At 40.6% G+C, this 21,810-nt stretch overlaps 1 protein-coding gene across 3 annotated transcripts in view; it reads left to right on the forward strand.

Moving 5' to 3' along the window:
• The window catches only part of WWC1 (WW and C2 domain containing 1), a 74,538-nt gene that overhangs the window by 44,287 nt on the left and 8,441 nt on the right, over nucleotides 1–21,810 (forward strand). The window contains exons 5-15 of one of the 3 annotated variants that reach the window (XM_075102134.1): nucleotides 91–170; nucleotides 1,105–1,234; nucleotides 1,779–1,925; nucleotides 2,981–3,054; nucleotides 8,253–8,495; nucleotides 9,964–10,053; nucleotides 12,414–12,943; nucleotides 17,075–17,183; nucleotides 18,971–19,051; nucleotides 19,975–20,061; nucleotides 20,823–21,015. In XM_075102134.1, the coding sequence (XP_074958235.1) occupies nucleotides 91–170; nucleotides 1,105–1,234; nucleotides 1,779–1,925; nucleotides 2,981–3,054; nucleotides 8,253–8,495; nucleotides 9,964–10,053; nucleotides 12,414–12,943; nucleotides 17,075–17,183; nucleotides 18,971–19,051; nucleotides 19,975–20,061; nucleotides 20,823–21,015 (1,764 nt within the window). Of the gene's footprint in view, nucleotides 1–90; nucleotides 171–408; nucleotides 428–1,104; nucleotides 1,235–1,778; nucleotides 1,926–2,980; nucleotides 3,055–8,252; nucleotides 8,496–9,963; nucleotides 10,054–12,413; nucleotides 12,944–17,074; nucleotides 17,184–18,970; nucleotides 19,052–19,974; nucleotides 20,062–20,822; nucleotides 21,016–21,810 lie in introns of those variants that run through there. The other 2 variants (XM_075102133.1, XM_075102136.1) reach the window with 2 other exon arrangements.

The following is a 21,810-nucleotide window of genomic DNA, read 5'->3' on the forward strand; positions in this document are numbered from 1 at the left end:
TTTGTTCAGAGTGCTATCTATACTGAATGGGTACCTGTACCTAAATATTCATATAAAGTACTATTCTAAAAGTGTGACACCTTGTTACAGGTTAATAAACTCAAGAGAGAAGTAGCTCACTTAAAGCAAGAGCTCCAGTACAAAGAGCATGGATTTCAAACACTGAAGAAGTAAGTTTGTTCTCAAGACCTTATTTTCAGTGTAGAACATCTCTGGCTTGTAATGCCTCCCCCTCTACATTTATAAATAGCTGCCTAAATAACGTAAGCTGAAATATGTTGCTGATGATATCTTTAGGCATATGCAACTGAAAGCAGTACACAGCCATGGGGATAGTTCTCTCAAATCAATGACTGTATGTGATTGACCACATCAGAACTGACTTCTTGGCATAAAGATTTTGAACCAGGATCTCGCCAGTTAAATGGTATTCTGTTTTACTCAGTATTGCTCGATATGGATGACACAGTACAGCCTATTGTCTTAACCATAAGAGCTATTATTTTAGGGCACTGAGGAAAAATTTGGGGTGGAGTGAAAGGGGAGGAAAAGTTTCAGGTACTTACCCTTGTATGAATAGATATCTGGCATGTTTTAAGTAATGTCACTGGTTAATATCTTATTTATTATAAACGTCAGCTGTGGTAGAATTCCTTTGAGAAGAGGGACAGATGAGGCAGCTTGTAATTAGGTTGTGCAAGCAAATCTGTGCATGTGAGGTCTGTGCCTGGTTTCTGAAATCACGACTGAAAATAAGGTAACTGATAGATGGCGAAGTTGATGCTCTCTGGGTTAGAAGCAAGGTAACTAGTAACGATCTGCCCAAACATACTGTTTTCGGGGTTTTGTGTGCATCTTTGTTCTCCCTAAGGAGTCAAAGAGATGATATGGCTAAAATCAGAGTGCTGAAGTCTAGTGTACTTGAGTGGAGTAACTTAGGCGATGATGAGTGGGATTCTGTGTTCCTTCTGTTGTCTGTTATACTTTAGAGTGTGTTTTTTCTTAAAAGTTAATGTTAAGACGCATGCATCTAGGATGATTAAATTAACTGGACTTTATAAAGTGCTAGCTTACTGTATATTTTTTTTTTAAATTTCCATGCAGAATTGACATGAAAATGTCTGATACTCAAGGTGGCTACAAACTTGATGAGGCACAAGCCATTTTAAGTGAAATGAAAGCTCTCAAGAAGGCTATCACATCAGGGGAGAAGGAAAAACAAGACCTCATTCAGGTATTGAAACAGGATCACTTTGTAGTATTTTGTCACCATTGCTATCAGGTTGAATTTCTGAGAAATAATGTAAGCTTTTTGTATTTCAGATATTTGAGATTTTTATTAATGTAAATTAGTTCCGTGTTATGGTGGACTGCAGCCTTTTTTCTTTGGATCCTGGAAATAAGAAGTATAAAATATAGCAACTAAGCACTTGCTTAGACATGAGTGTTTGTTTTAGGGTTTATTGGCCAAGAACGAGCAAGTGCGACTGTACTGCTGTCAAAGAGCAGATCTGGAGAAGCCGTGAAAACACTGTGGCCCACTTGCACAGGCTCTGTGCTGGACATGGCAGACCGGGTTAGACAGTGTGCTAATGCCTGTGGGCTGCTTTATGCTGTGGGTGGTGCAGTTCAGCCATGCCTGACCTCATGTTTGCAGGGTCTGAGTGTGCATAGTAAACACAGTCAGATCTTAATCGTATAGTTTAGGCTAAAGTTATGTAGCTGCTGAAGTACTTTGAGCAGAAGTGAGCTCACCTCATGACTTTTTATGGTTTTAGAGTTTAGCCAAGTTAAAAGACAGCTTTGTGAATGACAGAGGATCCCAGTCAGACCTGTGGGCCAGCAGCATGACCATGGAAAGCTCCAGCCCTTTGTTATCCCGGCAGTACCTGGATGTCAGCTCTCAGACAGAGGTTTCGGGAAATGTGAGTAATGCATGACAAACCAAGCGTACATGGAGACAGTCCTCTGACCTGTATGTAGTACAGCCTTAGTACGAGTTTCCAAACATGGGCTCAGTATCTGTGAAATGATATCTTCTCCTGGTTTAAACTTCAGTGTGACCTTCGTTTTTGTGTGCAATATTAATGTATCTCTAAAGGCAAGCCCTGTTTCCCCACACTGTCTACATTAGAACAACCCAGGTGGGAATAAAAGGGAAGTAAGTTTTATTTTGCCTGTAGGTGTAGCTTCTTGTGATACAAATATTCCTGTAGCTCTTCATAGCAGTGATATGCTAATATACAAGAAACATTCAGCAGCTATGTATGGACTAAGCTCTAATGAGGACTTCCCTTCAGAGTGCATTTGGCTTTTAGTGTGTTATGATTGAGAGTGATAGCGCATGTGCAGATATTTTGATGCCACTGACCATGCATAGTACTTGTAAACCTTCAGTCCCACATGTGCAACAAGATGGTAACTGTCAGGTGAGTGCCAGCCTCAGCAAGGACTCGATCGGTGCTGTGGGTACATCATGTGTCTCACAGGACATCACAAAAGCCTCTCCTGTGAACTTTTACTTAAATGTCTGCAGCCACTTTCAGTCAGGGCCACACCTCTGACTAAAGATCTGCAGATTTGGGCATGATGGGCGGCCCCTTGTCTTTAAGACTTGTCAACCAAAGCAAGATGTCATCGAAAACAAAATGCAATGCAGCACTTAAAGACTGCGAACAGCATTTAAAAAGAAAGATTACAAAGCTATTTGTGTGTGCATGAAAACAGAAGCCTGAGATAGAACTGGTAGACTTTTTTTCTGATAAACTAGGCCAAAAAGGGCCTCTGATTCTTGTGGGTTTTTAAGTATCTGAAGCAATCATGAAAAATTTAATCAAAGGCAATATTTTCTATTGAATGATTGGTTTAACTAGTAAATGAGTTTTACAAGTTACGCTTGCTCTTGTCACATCATCAATTTCAATATGCAATATCAAAAGAGGAGTGGTTACTAAGTTGCTGATTTTGTTTTGTGTCTCAGTTTATTACCAGCAGCAATAACCAGTTGGCTGAGAAAGTGAGATTACGCCTTCAGTATGAAGAAGCAAAGAGAAGGTAATTCTTTGGACTATTGTACCTGTTGGCTGTCACTCAGCTTATCCTGAAGATATATTTCACTAGAAAATGTGCCACTCAGATTGAAACCCAGTGTTACTGTTAAGTAAACATGGTAATTTTTGAGCAGGTGAGGCAATAGGCTTTCTGGGCCAACGTTATCATTCAAGAAATAAATAACCATACTAGAAATTACTATGGAGTGACTAATACATGAAGAATTCAGTCTGGCCACACCTGTGGGGACATAAGTGGTTTTGCTGCATGTTGCCAATGCTTCCCTGTTCCTAATAAGGAGACTGTACTGCAAGGCATCTCCTTACCCTATTCATAAATGAAACGAATGTTTGCATGGCCTTAAGTCAGATAAGGAGAAATGTATATTGTGTTAACACCTAACATATCAAAATATGGTCGATGGCTACAATTTCAGAGCTCATCTGCTTATCTGTAAGATTGTAAGTTTTCACCCTTGCCCTCTGATCTGAGATGAATGGAGAATAGATTTTTAAGATTCATATCTACTTAGCAGACTAATTCAGGCAAAAGTTTTCTGGGCTGTACTTTTTCAATAGATAATAGCTAACGCAAGTGTTTAGCAAGTACCTTTATTTTTATGGAGAAATAGTCTACCTAAAAACTGCTAAGCAATATTTAGACTTTGGCTGGGCTAGCCCTTGTTCAGCAATGTAATCCTCAGTGGTGGTGAGTGATTTCAATTTTAACTGCTCTGAAGGGACATCGCAATTCTAGAAAAACAAACTTCAGAAGCATGGTACAATATGTACTTGCAATATATGCAGAGAAGGATTTTTTTCCCAGTCTCTGGTTAGGGATAAGAGCTTTAAGGATGAGGTTGCTCATAAAGTTCTCATTTTAGTATATTGGCATGGTCAGTAGGCCATGTTTCTTGGCGGTATAAAATTTGATCTGTATCTGTGACAGTTGTCAAAGACTGTGTGTACCTAGCTGCTTTTTGACATGATCTTACACTTTTCTTTCTACGTGGAGCAGTTTTATTAGAACTGTCTATTTTGCCAATCCAAGATGAACATTGACCTTGACATTCAAATGTATCTGTGTCTTTTTAAAACAACATTAATATTATCAGCCCCCCAGATGCAGCAGTTAATTTTTCAATGTTAAAACTGCTTTTTACTTTTAAGCATTGCTCAAGATAGCAGTTTAATTCACACTGACTTCACATCTTCAGATTGAAGTGGAGCACTCTCACTTTAGCCTGTATCTTTTCCAAGAAGGGACAAGTGAATAATGACAAACCTGAGAATACAATTAACATGCTTTTTAAAAAGAGACAGAATTTTATAAAGGCAATACAGTACTTCAGATGAAGTAATGCTGAAGGGCATACAACACTCTTGCAGTTGAAGGCAGCTTGATATCTCATGCCTGTCTTAGATTATCCAGATATTTTCTCAGAGTTTAAACAAACATTTTCATGAGGAAAGATGGGTCTGAATAGGCATGAATAATTGATGTTAAAATGAAAAGATTTCTAGCTATCGGAGTACTGTGGTTTTGGCATAGCCTTTAGCAGGAGCTGCAGAAACAAATACCTTCACTGGTTTTAAGCTGGAACAATACTATGGATATAGTGACTCACAAGGAACCTTATGCTCCTTTGAAAATTTCTCCTTGTGATTTTAGAAGTTTCCTGTCCCCTCAGCACAATATTAGTGTTCCAAAAACACAATAGAAGAGCAAGTACTTTGCCCATGCGTGTATTACGAAGGGAGCCAAATGGTAGAAATAAATCTCTTATTAGCTCTGCATTACCTGAAAAGGTAGAACTTAATCCCTTGAAATCAAGTTGATCCCATATTAATTAGGTTAGAGCTACTAGATATATAAGGGCTGATGATTTTGAAAGTGAACTGTAGGAGAAACTGTTTATGGTATTGTGCACCAGACTAAAGCCACAGAAGCTGGTGAATATTTTGCTGAACTTCATCACACCAGAACTGTCAGGGTGCAATTCTGTGTGTTCCGTTACCCACCCCACCAATAAGTCCTTTTCTTTCACAACTGAGTGAGATGAGAACCCTACACTCTCAGCAGGTAACGCTAAACATGTGAAAAAGAACAAAGGGCAATCGCAGTGACAAACCTTTAGCATAATTGGTTATCATGTCAAACAAGATGTCAGTGCTACATCTCTACAAGGAGATAGCTACTGCAGCATAAACATAATCAGAGATGTAACTAAATTATGTTGTACAATTTCAGATGTAGTAGTAACTCAGTTGTGTAGCACTTGTGCTCTGTGCACTGTTTTAGTTCCTTCAACAGTTAAACTTCCAGCTTGGGTTTTGTGTGACTGGTGGTAACTCTGGGCTTTTAAAAGTATATTTTATAATTTCCTAAGATGGAATATTTCAATGTCACATTTAGCAGCATTGCAACAATGGTGGGTATTTGACTGGTCAGTTTTTAGACCACACCTCCCACTTTGATACTTTTTTTCCTGAAGAACAGAGGCTGATCTGATACAGGATTGTTAATTACTGGTTGTGGATGCACATCTTAATGTACACTTCTGTGGAGATGCATGTGTCTGAACGATGTCCACAGAGACTAAAAACGTTGTTATGCCCAAATCACAGATCATTACCAGCTTTCCTCAGTCAAAAAAAAAAAAGATATGATAATGAATAAATCATCTAACTACCTTTCTGAGGTAAAAAGAAAACAGTTAAATAAACTTGAGCCTCCTGTTCTGTCTTTTGTTCAGTCTTGCATGCTAGCAGCCATTCAGGAAGACTGAGCCCTGTATTGCTGGTTTCTTTGCATTGCAAACCTAGCAGGGCTCAGCAATGATATAGTTCAGACTCGGTCAGTGAATGCTGAAGGCTGGAGTTTTCAGCCAAATGCCAGACAGTCTGCGAAGCATTTCTTTTGTAACAGTGCTGTTTTATTGGAAAAACAGGATACATAAACCTCCTTTTAATGGAGAAGGGGAAAAAGAATGATCATTTACAAAGGGTAAAACTTGAGGTTAGTTTAACAAAGTTGTGAGACTCGGAAACGCATAGAGAACAAATTCCAGTGGAAAAGCCATATCCATGCAAATGTGTGCCAAAAGTGATCAGATTAATGCCAACCAATCCTCTTAAACTCATATCCCTTCAAAATGCGCAGAGGAATTCTTGGATTATGAATTAATGCACCGTTAATTCTTCATTGGAGCACAGTGTTGCACTTAAGCAGGCACTCGAAAAACAAAACAGCTCCTAAGACCTAAAAATAGTTGAGCTAATTATCTATCAGTTATGGAACTTCAATTAGAGTAAGCAACCTGCTGTGGGAAATGGGTTTACAGAAAGTGAGGCTTCTCTTCAGAAAGGTGATCTTTAGTCTGTCTCCTGTGATGGAGGAGGCAGGTCAGTCTGTGTGAGCCTAATCCTTCACAGGCTCTCTTGGGGCTCAAGTTCCTCTTGGCCTCCGGAGCTTGGAAGACAAAGCTTTATTCTTCAAGGCCATTCAGCAGTCATGTAGCTGCCGCTGCCTGGATCTGCATCTTATTACTCCACACACTTTGATTTTGCTAGTTGGCATTCAGTTTGCTCTGTGCCTGCATGTGTGCTGGTTTGCTGGAAGAAGTGTGCACCATCCTGTGCGCTTCTGTAGCATAAACCAAATTTTACAGATTGATCCAGATTAGTACCCACAACTATTGGTCGTGCCCAATTTAAGTCCAGTAATTCTGTCACCAGATCATAAAGCCCTTTTCAAAGGGAGATGAATATTGGACTTCCATTTTACATGTACAGCACTTCACTTCCATTTCTTATGTAATTGCTAAACATGAGTGAGAGATTAACCTGAGTTAATCACATGAAGGGGCATGTATGCCTTGCCTCTCTGGTCTTCGGTCAGGTGACTTATTTTTGCAAACATCTTGCCTTATATCGCAAGATATTTTTTCTCCTTGTTTGCCTTCTAAGATTTTGTAATTTCTCCACCCCAGCCCATTCTGCCCTCCGCATTCCCACTCAATCATTTTTGGTTGTTCGAGTTCCAGAAATGCAAGTCCTGGGGTGACTCTTATTCTACTTTAGCTGTACTTTTGTTTCACACCAAACTACTGTGATCACCCTGTCAGGTCATGAAGAGTTGTAGGTCGATGAGTCCAAAGGATGCAGCTTCGTTTGGGAAGACTGACGTTACTGCCCTTGGTTCTGTACCCTGGCCTGCTCCTGGTGTTTTTGCTTCCCTCTGCATGTTGCACTGCAAAGTTAATGACTTGTGGAGCGAACTGCTGAGCAGTTCAGATACTTGGGAAATTAGGAATGGGCAGATAGTTGAAGTGAGCAGCCTTCTTACCTGCCATAAGCTGTGCTATCCTCTGCTGTCAGTCAAAGCTCTTGCTAAATTCTACATCTGTATTGTTGCTTTTAGTAATCATCTTCCTGCCTGAGATAATGTGGTGCTGAAGGATTAGTGGTAGACTTTGAACTGAAATCTGGAATGATACCTCTAATGAAAATAGACTTTAAATGTCACGTAAATAAGTGGCTCTGGATTTAGGTAGGATTGTATTGCCTCTTCCACTCCTCACATCCTCAGTTGCATGTTGCACCAGAAGTAGCCTAGCTCTTTAATGTGTCCAAAATGCTTAGTGTTGAGTCACCAGTTGGATTCTTCCAGTAGCAGCACGCATATGATTAACTTCTTTATTCTAAAGATAAGATTAGCTTCTAAACTTCTGAGTAACCACTGATCTTTATCAGCCAATCTGAATTGTATACGGAGTTCTTTTCTGTAAAACTGATTAAAGATCAGATATTTACCACATGATACTCTCCACACCAAGTACTGTGAGGTCGTTAGCTGCAAGGCATATGAAACATCCTATAGTATATCTGACAGCTTTTTTTGAGATCCAGAATTTCTGTTATGCCATTACCTGACTGGTGGACACTGCAGGTTAGCTAGAGACTTAACTTACCATTAGGAGCAAACCTGAGTTAAAATCTCATTCTGCATGTCAGCCTCCTGGCAGTGCCATCACTTGACAGCGCCCTGGTAAGGAGGGCATGAGGGTTGAGTGTAGTTGTACCTGAGCGGAGAGCCTTCAGGGCAGTGGAAGATACGATTGGTCATGATTCACTTTAGTGCATCTGTGGAGCAATAGCTCAGAAACTCCTTATGGAATAACTGCTTTCTTTTTGCTGCAGAATAGCAAACCTGAAAATACAATTGGCCAAGCTTGACAGCGAGGCCTGGCCTGGCGTGCTGGACTCTGAGCGGGATCGTCTAATATTAATTAATGAGAAAGAGGAGCTCTTAAAAGAAATGCGATTCATTAGCCCCAGAAAATGGACTCGAGGAGAGGTGGAGAGACTGGAGACAGAGAGAAGGCATCTAGAGGAAGACCTTCAGGCTGCTAGAGACACTCAGAGCAAAGCGCTGACTGAGAGGTAGGTTACTGGGCATAGGACAGAGCTTGCCTTGTTGGACAAGAGGTAATCGTGAGCAAGCAGCAACATCCCCTGGCTGAATGCTGATAGCAGTGTGCCCTGAGATTTCCAAGGAGACAGTTTCTACTTACAAGGCTTCTGAAATCCTGAATTTCAGAATTTCAGAAATTCTGAAACCACCTGCAAGTCTTCCTCCCCAAGTGGGTAAAGGTGGTTGTTCCTACAAACGGGGACTCTATGAGAATATAACAAATGCTCAAAATAGCCCAGTTTAATGTTAGCATACTATAATGTTTCTGTATGCAGCCAGCTCCTCACGGCAGCTTCTACAGTTGCTGTGCAGTCTGGAGCTTGGTAAATGTCAACAGATGGAATTTTAAATTTTTAAAATTTGTTGTTTGTTCTCAGCATCCTTGTATGTGATTCCTGTAGGAACTGGCATTTGTCAGTGCTGTGGGAGTTGCATGGAATATCTTGTGAATCTGAACTACCTGAAAAAAATACCAACTATCCTCCCTAATTTTACATGTGTTGCAGGGGGAGATCTCATGGGAATGTACAGTGAGGATGAATACTGCATTAGGCATTGCCTACAAGCACTTTATAGTCTGGATGTATTAATGTGGGTGGCTATGGCGATGTTACTTTTAGCTGCAGTCTCTTGAATATATATGGAATAGGCCTGTTGCATTTACTCTCTCTGCCCTATATTTTCATTCCTTCTACATGCTCAGTGTCCAGACCACACCCATTTTCTACATAGCCTTTTCATGATTTATCATGCTGAAAAAATTACAGGCTTATCCGATGCTTCAGCTGAAGGATTTTTACCACCCTGAAATATCTGTGGTTTGACAAATGTTTCAGGTCTTGCCATAAGAGGAACACCTTTGTTTGTGAGTTTTAGGAATATGGTCCTTTTCTAGTGTGCCAAAGAAACACCATGTTTCTGGAGAAGGATTTCTTGTCTGGAGACTTGCTAAATTAGAGAACGAACATCCAAGTGCACATGTTTGTGAAATAAAACTGAGATGATGCTACAGTCCATAATTCATGTAAAGCTGTAATGAGATGGTTAATAACTAAATCACGTAAGCCTTAGTTCATCCATGGGCCTTACTGAAAGCACATGAAAGCATTTAAACCTTTATTAGCACAGTAAGTATAAGAATGCAACAGTGTATAGCAAAGTCTGCCAGACTCTTTTTGAAGCCTGATCCTAGAAACATTAACTTCTATAGTACCAGCTATTTTCCCTGTTATGAATGTTTTCAGTATTGAGTTGCATATTTTAAGAGTATTGGAAGTTGGTAAACACCTATGCATGGTGACCAAATTCTGTCCCACATTATATTGTGTATTCTTATTAACTTTTGTAGGATTTCATAGAAAAAATAAATTTTCCTTTTACTCCTGACTTTAAATAGTAAATGCTCCTTTAGCTCATCTTTTTCTTCTGTCTTCTTAGATTGAAGTTGAATAGCAAAAGAAACCACCTAGTCCGAGAACTGGAAGAAACAACGCGATTAGTTGCAATGTTGCACACTCAGCTGAAAAGGTATATAACCATTTACAGAAGTTGTAGGTGCTTTAACTGCACATGGTGTAACTGACTTTCTCTGGTAACAATTTTATCTCCCATCTGAGAGGTCTAAAAGGCCTTTCAGTTAGAGTAATAACTGAAGACCTCTGTGTAGTCAAGGGAAGGAGAAGCCTTGAGTATTATACGTCCCGCTCAGTTTAGATGGGTGCTTTAGAATGGGATAAATAACCTTGTGGCAGTGTCTCCATCCACCGCCTCTGCAATCCCTTCTATTTTGGACATGTAACATTTAGGTGACTTAGGATAGCTGAGATTTTTTTACTAATGTTTGAATTACTGAGGTATTATATTAATAAAATATGTTAAAGACAGCTTAACACACAGCAAGTAAAGTGAACCTTAGCAATGCAACTGCACGTTAATGTATGAGTATTATGGTAATGTTTCTCTAAGTTAATTCCAAGTGTGCTGTTGCTTGCAATGTAGACAATCAATTGAGATATCCTTGAATCTGGTTGTGGTTCATATGGGGTATAGAAATGTTTCTGCAGTCGTAATGTGGTCTGCCGGCTGTAGTTCTGGAAGAGCATAGGATCGCTGTTTCTAGGCACATCCATGACTGTAAGCAATAAGGCCAAATCATCATTAGCTAAAACTGTTTGTCTTTTGATTAGGAAGAGAATTTGGTGGGGTTTTTGTTTGGTTGAGATTTTTCCTATCAGTGTGTACTGAATTTACTCTGTTTGTAGCTTCTACTCCACTTGGATTCTGTTTCATTTTGTGAAGATGACAACGAAAAGCCTGGAAAGAAATCATAGTGCAAGACTGACATGTAAATAAGCCACCTTGGAGAATAGCTATCTGTGATACTCTTATGCAGTGGAAATGCATCATGTTTTCATTTCATCTAGCTGATTAGGGATCTTTTGAGGTGACCAAGAAGCATGTGAAACTAATTTCTTCCTAACTATGTGCCCAGTGTTCTTGGCATGCTCCTTCCTTGTTATTAACCCCGTAATGCAAAAGGTTTGGCATTCAAAGGTATGCACAAAATGAAATTGAGTCCAGTTTGTTGATAGGGAAAAGATTAATTAAACCCCCTTCCTTTTTGATAGTGAAATACACTGAAAAGCTGAAAATTCATTAGTCTTCGCCAGATCTATATATACTGCCAAAATGCAAAAACATTTATCATGTTTCAGTTATGTTTCACTGAAAAGCTTTTTTGAACAAACGTGATGCAGTGCACATCTGTCATACAAATGCAGAAGCTGTTTTGTGCCAAAATTATACTAAATTCTGCATAGTTGCATTTTTCTGCATAAGGTCATGGGCATAATTATAAGAATCCAGCTTCTAGCTTTTACGCCATAAATAATAAGTAAGGGATTATTAGGCTTACTAATATCATCACTGTTTTTCAGTGGGGCAACTTAAGCCACTTACGCATATGCAGAAATTTTTCAATAGCTAATCCATATCTGAAGTGAGGGTTAAGGGTCTTTGAACAGTCAGTAACAAGCAAGGTATTTAATATCTGGATCAGGAATGTTGGTTTAAATGGAATTTCTAGGGATCATATATGTTGTAGTTGGTACTGGAGGATTTATTGGGTCTTCTGAGCAGAAAAGTGTGCTGTGGTGTCTGGGCTTTCTCATCTGAACAGACTTCTATTCAGCACCTGCTTAAAATTAATTTTGCTGTCAGTTATGTTCTGAAATTAGATCTCTAGGGGAAAATAACTTGTGTAAACTGATTTCACAGCCCAGCTCCAACTCTTCCCCTTGCTCTCTTGGCCCTGGATTCCATGTAGCAGTCTTTCACATAGGTAAATCCTGCCAGTTTTTTGGTAACTGCTGGCTGTTGTGATCTCTGAGGGCCAGCTCCAGGCGGCTGTGATACTGCCTTTTGGCTGGGGGTGCAAGATTGAGGCAAATAGAAGAAAATTTCCATACAGACAGACGGTTGGCTGCAATAATTTCACGTTCTTGCATGGGCCTTGTTGGTTTTTGTGGTCTGCTTTGGAGATTAACAGCAACTATAGATTTTTTTCTTCAGACAGATGTGGGAGGAGAATGTCACTAACTTTAATTGATTTGAAATTATTCATTAGAGTTGTTTTGGCTAAACAGACTCTTATGAGGTTGATACAGTGAGTAGAAAAATGTGTATGAACTATATTTTCTTTATTGAAAAGTGACCTGACTTTTCCACTGAGTAGACTGTGGTTCTGGATTGTTGTGGGGACTAATGCATATGGCCTGAGCTAATGAAGAAAAATGTACCACATGGGTTTAGAGATTTGGTGACATTGCAGTGTTTCTCTGAGAAATCAGGAGATGCAGTATAATGGTTTTCTGACTTGTTTCCTTCAGTCTCTCCACCAGCATGCTTTCCCTCTCCTCAAGCAGCAGCCCCGGTTCTCTTGCATCTAGCAGAGGATCACTTGCCACCTCCAGCCAGGACTCATCCACGTCAGCCAGTTTCACTGATCTCTACTATGAGCACTTGGAGCAGTTGGACACGGACTACCAAAACAAGCTTGACTTGCTCTTAGAAGGAGCCACTGGATTTAGACCATCGGGCTGTATCACCACTATTCATGAAAACGAAGTAGCGAAAACTCACAAAGCAGATACCACCAGTCGCGTACAGGCTCTGAGATCATTGTCTGGTACTCCAAAATCCATGACATCGCTATCTCCAAGGTCATCTCTTTCTTCTCCATCTCCACCTTGCTCTCCACTGGTGATAGACCCACTCCTAACTGGTGATGCCTTTTCAAGCCATATGGATTTTGATGACACAGAGATAAGTAGAAATCTCTCAGAACTCACCCTAAACTCTGGGAGTGGCAGCTGTAGACTGGAAGAGCCTAGAGCAGGAGATAAACATCTAGGTCAAGGTATGGTAACAAATTATTTGCATGCACATGCATGCATTTATTTTTAATGTAGTTTCTAAAGCATTGAGAAGCAAGTATTTCAAAACCTGTCAGTCAACTTGATATCTTCATGTTGAAAAGTGTATTCCACTGTGTTCCATCTTGCTTGGATGAAAAGGCTGGAATTTTAATTTGTACACAAAAAGTAGTGCTGATCTGATGAGTTTTACAGAAGACTGTATCTAGTTGTATTTTTAGTATATTTATAGGCATGTGTACACAAATTACAGGGATTTCATGTGCAAATAAAAATGGTTGTGGTGGAATGCCTGGTTTAATTTGGCACTTAACTATTCAGAATGTCATCTAGTGCTATGGGTCTGAAACTGGGAGGCATGTACTGACACATACTGAGAGGCATACTGACACAAACTTTTTGGCCAAGCTTTTGAGGAAGACTGGGAAAGGCATTTAGTTTAATAGTTAACAAATGACAATAAAAATCCTCCCTGCTACTTCAGCATACACCCTGTCTTGCTCTGGTTCCCAGTAAATCAGTGGCAATGAATTTATTAACTTCAGCTGAGCAGACATGTCAAGGCTGTGCTTGAATTTCTGCTAGTTTGAGGGGAATGGTCTCTTAGCAACAAAACATGTTTAGATTGTGAGCATGATAAAATAAGACATTTAAGATAGTAGATGTTCTCATACATGCATATGGCTTATTGGTAGGTGGAAAGGATTCATCCCTTTTTAGAATGATGACTGGGCTGAAGTGGATGGAAAGCAGTAGGCAGCAGTCAGGGCATTTGTGCTAGGGCCTGTCTGAAGCCCTTGCCGACTGTTAGTTGGGTTAAATCCAGTGGAGATGAGTGAAATGACTGGATTTGTAACTGCAGTGAAGAGGAGCTTTAAAGGCAATATAAACTTGTAAGCTGTAGTCGTATGAACCAGCAGTGCAGTTTGTTTCTGTTGTTCACAGGATTATAAAACAGCCTGTGTGAAGAAAGGGAACTAGCACCATGGTATCACTGCTTCTGCATTAGGAAGGCTGATACCATTTATTAAGACATGTGCGCAGTTCTTCCCCTTTAGGCTACCATATTCCTACAAACAAAAGGTATTATGCATTTTAGTAGGAAACAGTAATTATTCGTATTAGAACTGGGTACTGATTAGTTTTAACCTTTTTAGTGCTTCAAGATTTGTCAGGGCTGTTGAAGTGAAAGCTCAGGTGTTAAGCAGATTAAGTGATTACTGCTGTTAGCCAGTCAGCAGACAAAATAATCACCATAAGTAGTTTACTTCAGAGCAATAACGAGATGAGATTTTACTCCTCAGGTATTTTGCCGGGGGTTCAGTGTAACACCCAAAATGTGGTGGCTGGATCTGGGGTGGTCGGTACTTGGCCTCATGGGCAAAGCACGCTCACGTGTTCTGTAAGAAGAGCTGAACAGTATATACCTGAGGGATTTGCTTTTTATTTCTGTTAGAATAGAACCTCTGATACTTTTGAAGCTAAAATAAGGTTTCCTTTCTCACTTGAGAGATATCCGAGCCATGTAGGTCAAACTAATAGCAAAACCTGGAATCTGGCAGAGTCTGGCATTCTCTGAGGAAATGGCATGGATGTGAGGACAGTGCATGACATGGATCTTCAAGGCCTTGTCATGGTGTGTCCAGGAGAGCCTATGGAAGGGGACATGGCAGGAGGTGAAGAGTAAACTTTAAATTCTTGATATGAGTGGAAAAAGAGGTAAAAAAGCACAGGAAGTGCTATATGCCTGCTTGGAATATAGAAGAGAGTTGAGTAATTTCTGAATTCTTCCATAAACTTAGTGTGATACCTCTTTAGAGACTCAAAACAGAAAATCCAAATTTTGTGTTAGCCACATGCAAAAGTTACATGTTCAGCATGTAAGAATTGCAGGGCTGAGCTTCCATGTTTTCAGGTTTACCCATTCAGGTTTACACTTTAGCATTCTGCTGTACAAGCAGATACTGATGTCGTTGCTGGGGTTTGTGCACCCTCTGTATTTGCCCCCCCCCTTGGCTGCAAGGTGCTCAGGTGAAGTGGACAAAAACGAATACATTCTGGGTTGAAATGACTAAATGGCATTGGCAACTGAAGGAGAAAGAGGTTGAGCCTGCTGGAGTCTTACCTGCGGTGTTCTTCCTGGTGAGGAAGCCCTGTGCTGAGGGATTCTCGGAGTGGTGTTTCTGGGAGCGGCGCATAAAACTCAAATAAGTTGATCTAGGAAGCCAGCCAGTGGGGAGGAAATTATTTTCATATTAAAACCATAGGATGGAGGGTACAAAGCAGCACTAGGGGAAGAAGAGACATAGTTTTGACCCTGCCCACATACCTCCAGCATAGCCCAGAGTATGTGGAGTGCAGCAGGGGCCAGGCCCTTACACATAACAGGTGGGAGAATGGATTAAACTGTGAATGCCATTATTAAATGCACCCATTTGTTTCAGTTAATGACTGATATATTGTGTTACAGGTGCTAACTTTTATTCATGTGGTTTGGTCTATGGGGGAAAGGTCTGGACATTTATTTCTGCTCAACAGTTCCATGGGAATACCAAGATGAGAAAGTACCATTCAGTGGTGTCAAAAAAAATACATGGATTAATGGGCCCAAATGCTACATGTGCACTCAATATGTTGGTGTCACCTGTAGCACCCTCTACTGTTGGTTGTAGAACAAGTCCTTATGTTATTCCATAACCATATGTTGAGCTTGCACACTTTTTGCACCAATGTTTTTTTTAAAACTTAACTCTTTAAGTGGCTTTGAGACTGTGCAGAAAAAAAACCCCACAAACTCCTTAGTAATAAAGAAAATATGGGACGGAAACCATATATTGGTTTGGGGGCATATGCTTTCCTAAGGCTATGGGAGAGAGCGACCACTTCTGAAGGATGAAAGCCCCTTAGAGAGGAGTGCGTTGCCACACTTCTGCTGCAGGGTCACAGCTGCTGCCAGTGTGACAGCACAGCACCTCCTCACTCTTGGAGCAGGTGCCCCAAAGCACTGCCAGAGAGGGAGAGCCAAGAGCTGGGTACGTCCCAGCCCTTGTTAGACACCTTGGCAGACAGAGTTCTCCAGACTTACAGCTGAAGCGTATCTCTGCAGAAATGTGATGCATCAAGTGAAAAGGTGCAGAATTTGCAGAAGTTTCCAGGACATATCAACCTGTTTTGTAGCACAAGAAATCTGAGGCAGGCAACACCTCCATGCTAAACTCTTTGCTTCAGCTTTATCAGTTTCTCTTCCCTATGTCCTTTTCTCTGCATTTCTGCATGTGGCTGCTACTTTGAATCCTATAATCTCTCTTTCTTTCCATGTTTAGCCGGTTAACATGGTCTTGACCCATCTTCTGTCCTGTGTACACTAATCTTTTGGATTCAGGGCTATGCAGGTGGTGGGTTTTTGCTGTTTCCCCTCCTTGAAGCTAAACTTTTGGTATAAGCTCTGCAGGTGGGATATAGCCCTCAGGATAATCTATGCTTGGTCAGTAGTGTTTGCCTTGCTGCTGCTCTCTGGGGTAGCTAGAACCAGAAGGCCTACTGCCTGCTTGAGGGTAACTTGCAGCAGAATCTGTTCTATTGGTTCAAATTTGTAACTCTGTTGGGATTCACAAGTTCTGCTGCTTCTGCACGTTGCCCATCTTGTCATGGGTACCTGTCTGCCATTCAGGTGCTCTGAAAGCCTCTCCTCGCATTGCCTGTGAGGACCTGCTCCCATGGAGGTGCTGGGGGTAGCCAGTTGCAACACACTCAGCACAACTGGGGTGTAACCTCAACCGTTGGTATGCTACCGCAGGACCCAAGTTTTAAATGGGCATTGACTATGCAACAAAACCCTGCTCTCACCCCTAGCACATAGGCTGTTCCTTAGTTGTCCAGGGGCTTTTTGCTCTCTAGGGCAGTCCAGCAGCACGTTCCTGAAGCACTGACTTGATGGTGGCTATTGAGCACAGCCCGCCCTACCTGTGTCCTCTCTCTCTTCAGAAATGTGCTGTTGCTTAACAATACTTGGGTGGGGAAAAAATGCAATTCAATGGGAGGATAAAAGCTGTGCCTGATCCAGACAGTTTTTCATTAACACCTGTTTTTGATTTTCCTCTGTGCTTTTCTGATAGGTATAAATACAGCTGGAGGGACAGCGCTGAAGGTGGCATGTGTGTCAGCTGCAGTGTCTGATGAATCTGTTGCTGGCGATAGCGGGGTATATGAGGCGTCTGTACAAAGGTAGACATCAGACCTATCTAGGAAGAAGCCAATGACTCAGCTTTGCACACAGGAGTCAGCTGGAATAATGCTGGTTATGATCTTTTTTCTAATGTGGTGGCTAAAGTTCTCAATCTCAGATTTCTTAATACTTCTGAAAAAACTGTAAGCAGGTTAAATTTGATTATCAAAGTGACCCATGCTTCCTGTAATAGAAGTAGCTGAAAGCAAGCTCTCAGAACCGTTTGAACAGCTGGTCTGTTTGTGAAGGTGCTGGCAAGCTGTGACTGCTGCATTGATGGGGATAGCAGAGCCATCTGGCAGGTGTAAAGTTCCCCTCCTGTCAGTCGGCCATTCTGGTGTCAATGACAGTCCTCAGTCAGCATGAGGGGACTTTGGGATCTTTAAGGAAGATAGCAGAAGCACCTTGAACTGCCTCGTGGATGTGTTCGTGCTGCAATGCAGTTCCCAATCTCTTGGACCCAGGACATGATTTCTGCAGACTTTCCCCCTAAGTGCATAGCTTATAGCCAGAGCTGGGCATTGCTGCTCTTGACGGGTTTCTGGACCTCCCTTACTGCTTGCTAAAGCTATCTGGGATGGTTTGACAAAAAGTTCACTGGAAGGTACTGATCTTATTGATACCTTGTTTGGCTGCATCTAACATGGATTTTTCTTACCATTTTATTGTCCTTGAAATGAATTATTGGGTCTTTTGTTGCAGGACAGGATTGTAAAGGTGAAAAATTGCTCGTCTCGTATCCCCCCCATTTATTCATTATCTTTGTTAATTCTCTCGATAAATGAGTAATTTTTTATGTTTACAGCACAATTCACTTTGACAAGAACGTGTAATGCTTCTGTAAAGTGGACCTCATTGGCACAAGCCAGGCAGTCAGAGAGCTGGGTGTCTTAGGGCCCCTGCGTCCCCTCAATGGGATAGGGAGCTCTGCGGAGAGGGGAGGAGGGATAATGTGTGACAGTTACAGAAGACACCCCATGGACCACTCACATGTTTGTTACTTAATGTTTTCCGAGTTGTTGGCACACCATCCTTTGTAATGACTGCAGTATCATTTTGATGCCTGTAATAAATGGTGAGGGTAGGATGAGCAATATGTTTGTCCTCTGTAGCTGAAATACAATGAAATACAAGAGAGTGCTAAGTAATATGGAAAATACTTAGAAGAAAGGAATGCTAATCCTGTTTTAATGTGCTACAGCAGAGCCTCTGAGACAATTAGACAATGTAGTTTTGGGGACTTTCAGTGCATGAAACTTTGGCAGAGGGCACGCTGGGAGGAAAATAATGTGGGTAGCTGTTTCAAGGAAGACCAGTCAGTGTAGTACATCACTTTTAATGTGCTTAGGGAAGTTTGATTTCTTAAAGAAACAAAGGAATTACTTAAATCTAATAAAACTTGAGAATTTTTGCTGTGTCAGTGCAGGATAAGATTGCAGTTGTTAAGTCTTATTTCTGTTGCTGGGCAGTCAGCTCTCTTTACTAAAAGCCAGTCAAGGGAACCCTTTAAAAATCCCCCACTGCCTTATTTTTGCAGTCTTTTGTGTGGCGCTTTTTTTTTGGCAGTGAAGGGGAAAGGCATATGACTTTCTGCTGATAAGCACTGTAATACATACCTATAAGGATGATTGCACTTACTTCTTAAATGGGCTTTCTTTTAACTGCTAATTTTACAAAATCCATATACCCAACCCCTGAATGGAAGGGAAAAGATCTTGTATCACCTAAATGCTAGCACTTCAGTAAGAGGGAAATCAAGTCCTTAATTGCCTTTGATTTCTTTCAGACCATGTGTGTCGGAAGTGATGGTGTTTGACAGCGATGATACAGAAGCAGTTGGGACTGCTAAAGTGCAAATTGCAATGAGGTAAGCACTACACATTTTTACTGGATTTTTCTTTCCAGTGGAAAGAATGATATATAGGATATAAAAGACAGTGCTTTCTGTTTTCTTATCCTGTTTATCCTGCCCTATTATTATTAGTATTATTATATCCTAGCGTTAACTAACTAATGCCCTCTTTGTTGTGTAATTGAGAATTAGGATTGACTCTGAGGTCCTTGGCCCAGTTATCCTCTTTCATGTCAGTGAAAATCAACTGGTGATAGTGTAGTATGAGGGTGCAAACTAGCAATGGGAGCACTACTAGTGCTGGGCTGGAGAGAGCCTTTTGCTGGCTTGTAGTCTCCTTTAGTGTGCAGCTTGGCAGGGAAAAACTGCTGAGAGTAAATGGCAATCATAATCATTGACCAAACCTGAATCCCACAAGTAGTAGAAGGTAGGAACAGAGGCATATTCCTTAAATGACTTAGTGGAAGATTATTTACAATTTGAGGGAAAAATAAGTAGCACAAAACTCTCTTGTCACGGCCATCAACGGTAAAACAATGCTTACCTGCAATGTTTTCACTGCTGTACTTCAAGTATTCCTCCTTTTTAAGTTTTTTTTATATTACAGTCATTACATAAAGCCTTTCAAAAGGTTTTAGTTATATTCAGCAATTTAGCTAGATCTCAAAAAAAAAAATGTGTGTTAGGTCAAATATGTAGTTCATTGCATCTGAATTCCTATGTTCTGGATGTTCTGGACTGTTCTAGTAGCAAAACTCCATGTAATATGAATCTGGTTTTGTTTTAAACTATAGGCAAGCCATGGTCCCATTATAGTTTTGTCATGTTTGTAAATTAAGGTTGGTTTTTTGTGTTAATGAAACAAGTGGAACACTCATTCATAGAGTCCAAGGCAGACTTCTCTAATAATAATGCCTTTTTGTGTCTTTCCAATTCAGATATGACGACAAAAATAAACAATTTGCAATACTGGTCATCCAGCTGAGTAATGTTCCAGCACTGCTGTTACAACAAGATCAAAAAGTGTAAGTGGGTGAAATAAAAACAGTTGAAGTATTTGTATGAGATTCCAGTGGGAATTAAACAGATCTTGGGTTTTGTTTTTTCACTCTTAAAAACTTACCCTTTCTGAAATGCTTCTACACTTTGTGTTGCAACATTTATGAACTAATAAACTCACAAAATGAAATAAGATACATTTTTTTCCTCAAACATCTGTATTTGCTAGGAAAAGACTTGCCTAGAATTAGTAAGTACTAGCCAGCAAGTTTCTTAACTGTAGCAGTGCCCAGAGCAACTGCATCAAGTGGGGAGAGGGCATTTGTTCTGCTACAGAACTCATCCTTGGACACCTGCACAGATGTATGTGTGGGGAAATGTACAGCTTCTACTAGACTCATTCTAGGAACAAGTTCTTTTACATTGAACTGTGTGCTGAATAAAGCAAGATTTGATTTATTTTTGCATGTTTGTTTCTACCTACAAAAGGGTATGTTAGCAGGGTGATAAGTTGCACAGGCAGACATAAACAACCATGTAAAACATAATCCCATGATGTTCAATTACAAGTTTAGAAGGATGAAATCTACAGCAATTCATGCCACTTCATGTCTCTGATGTTGTGGTGTTCGTTTTTTCTCAGTTGACTGATGTTCCAAAGGATAGGGTAGGGCAGTAGTGTCCGCAGTGCTTAGGATGAATTTCACTTACAGATTTATGGAGCTCTTGAAATGGAGGGAACTAGAAACCCATGCGCTAGTACTGATTGCGGCGCTTTTTTCAATAGGAACATTCGCGTGGCTATCCTGCCCTGCTCAGAAAGCACAAGCTGCTTGTTTCGCACAAGACCGGTGGAAGCTTCAGACAATCTTGTGTACAATGAAGTATTCTGGGTTTCTATCTCTTACCCGGCCTTACGCCAGAAGACTTTAAGAGTCGATGTTTGCACTGTAGATAAGTCTCACCTTGAAGAATGCTTGGTTAGTATTAATCTCTAATGTAATGTCTTTGTGTTTGTTTCCTCTTTCGAATTAGACAAAACTTTGAAATATGGCAATTTCTGTGAAAGCTTTCTTGATAACCCTTAGCTATATGAGCTCTCTGTTCTTTGTTTTTCCCCTGATCAAAATCGTTATTGCAATCTGTTACGTGTTTTGTTACAGAACTACTGGTGACTGTCAGACTACTAGGTTTTCCTTCTCTCATGATTTAATGTGAAACCCTACCTCTTTTTCTTCCTTTTGGAAACATTAGCTGTAATGTAGTTGAGAATGGCCACCTTAGAGGAATTTGGAAGCCACTGTAGAATATGAAAGATCTCTAAAGAATTTTTTAAAAACTGCTATTACTCTACACTGATAAAATCTATATGAGTATAGTTTTTTGAGTGCTCATATTGCCATAGCCAGCCACCTCATGGTGTTAGAGCTTTTTCGTTGTTCAGTATTACCTGAGCAAGTTGATTTTAGTAGAACCATTTCTGGAGTATTGTACTCCAGACCATGAGTAGGGTGTGTTGAGCTGGGACATTAGCAACCATTAAGTTATAGAAAAGGTGATGTTTTGTCCTGCACATGTTCTGTAGTATCTCCACGGGCTGGAGGGGTACGTGTTGTATGGTCCTTCTGTGTTTCTTCCTCCACTTGCTTTGCAAAGCACACTTTGGTTCACGACAGCATATGTTTTCCAAATGGGGTTTTTCTCTTTTGGCAGCATGTACAGTCCTACAGTACCTGAGTTCCCAGTGGGCGCATGCTAACTTGCAGGAGGTGTGC

Source organism: Phalacrocorax aristotelis, chromosome 8, assembly GCF_949628215.1.
Source record: "Phalacrocorax aristotelis chromosome 8, bGulAri2.1, whole genome shotgun sequence".
Taxonomy (NCBI): Eukaryota; Metazoa; Chordata; class Aves; order Suliformes; family Phalacrocoracidae; genus Phalacrocorax; species Phalacrocorax aristotelis.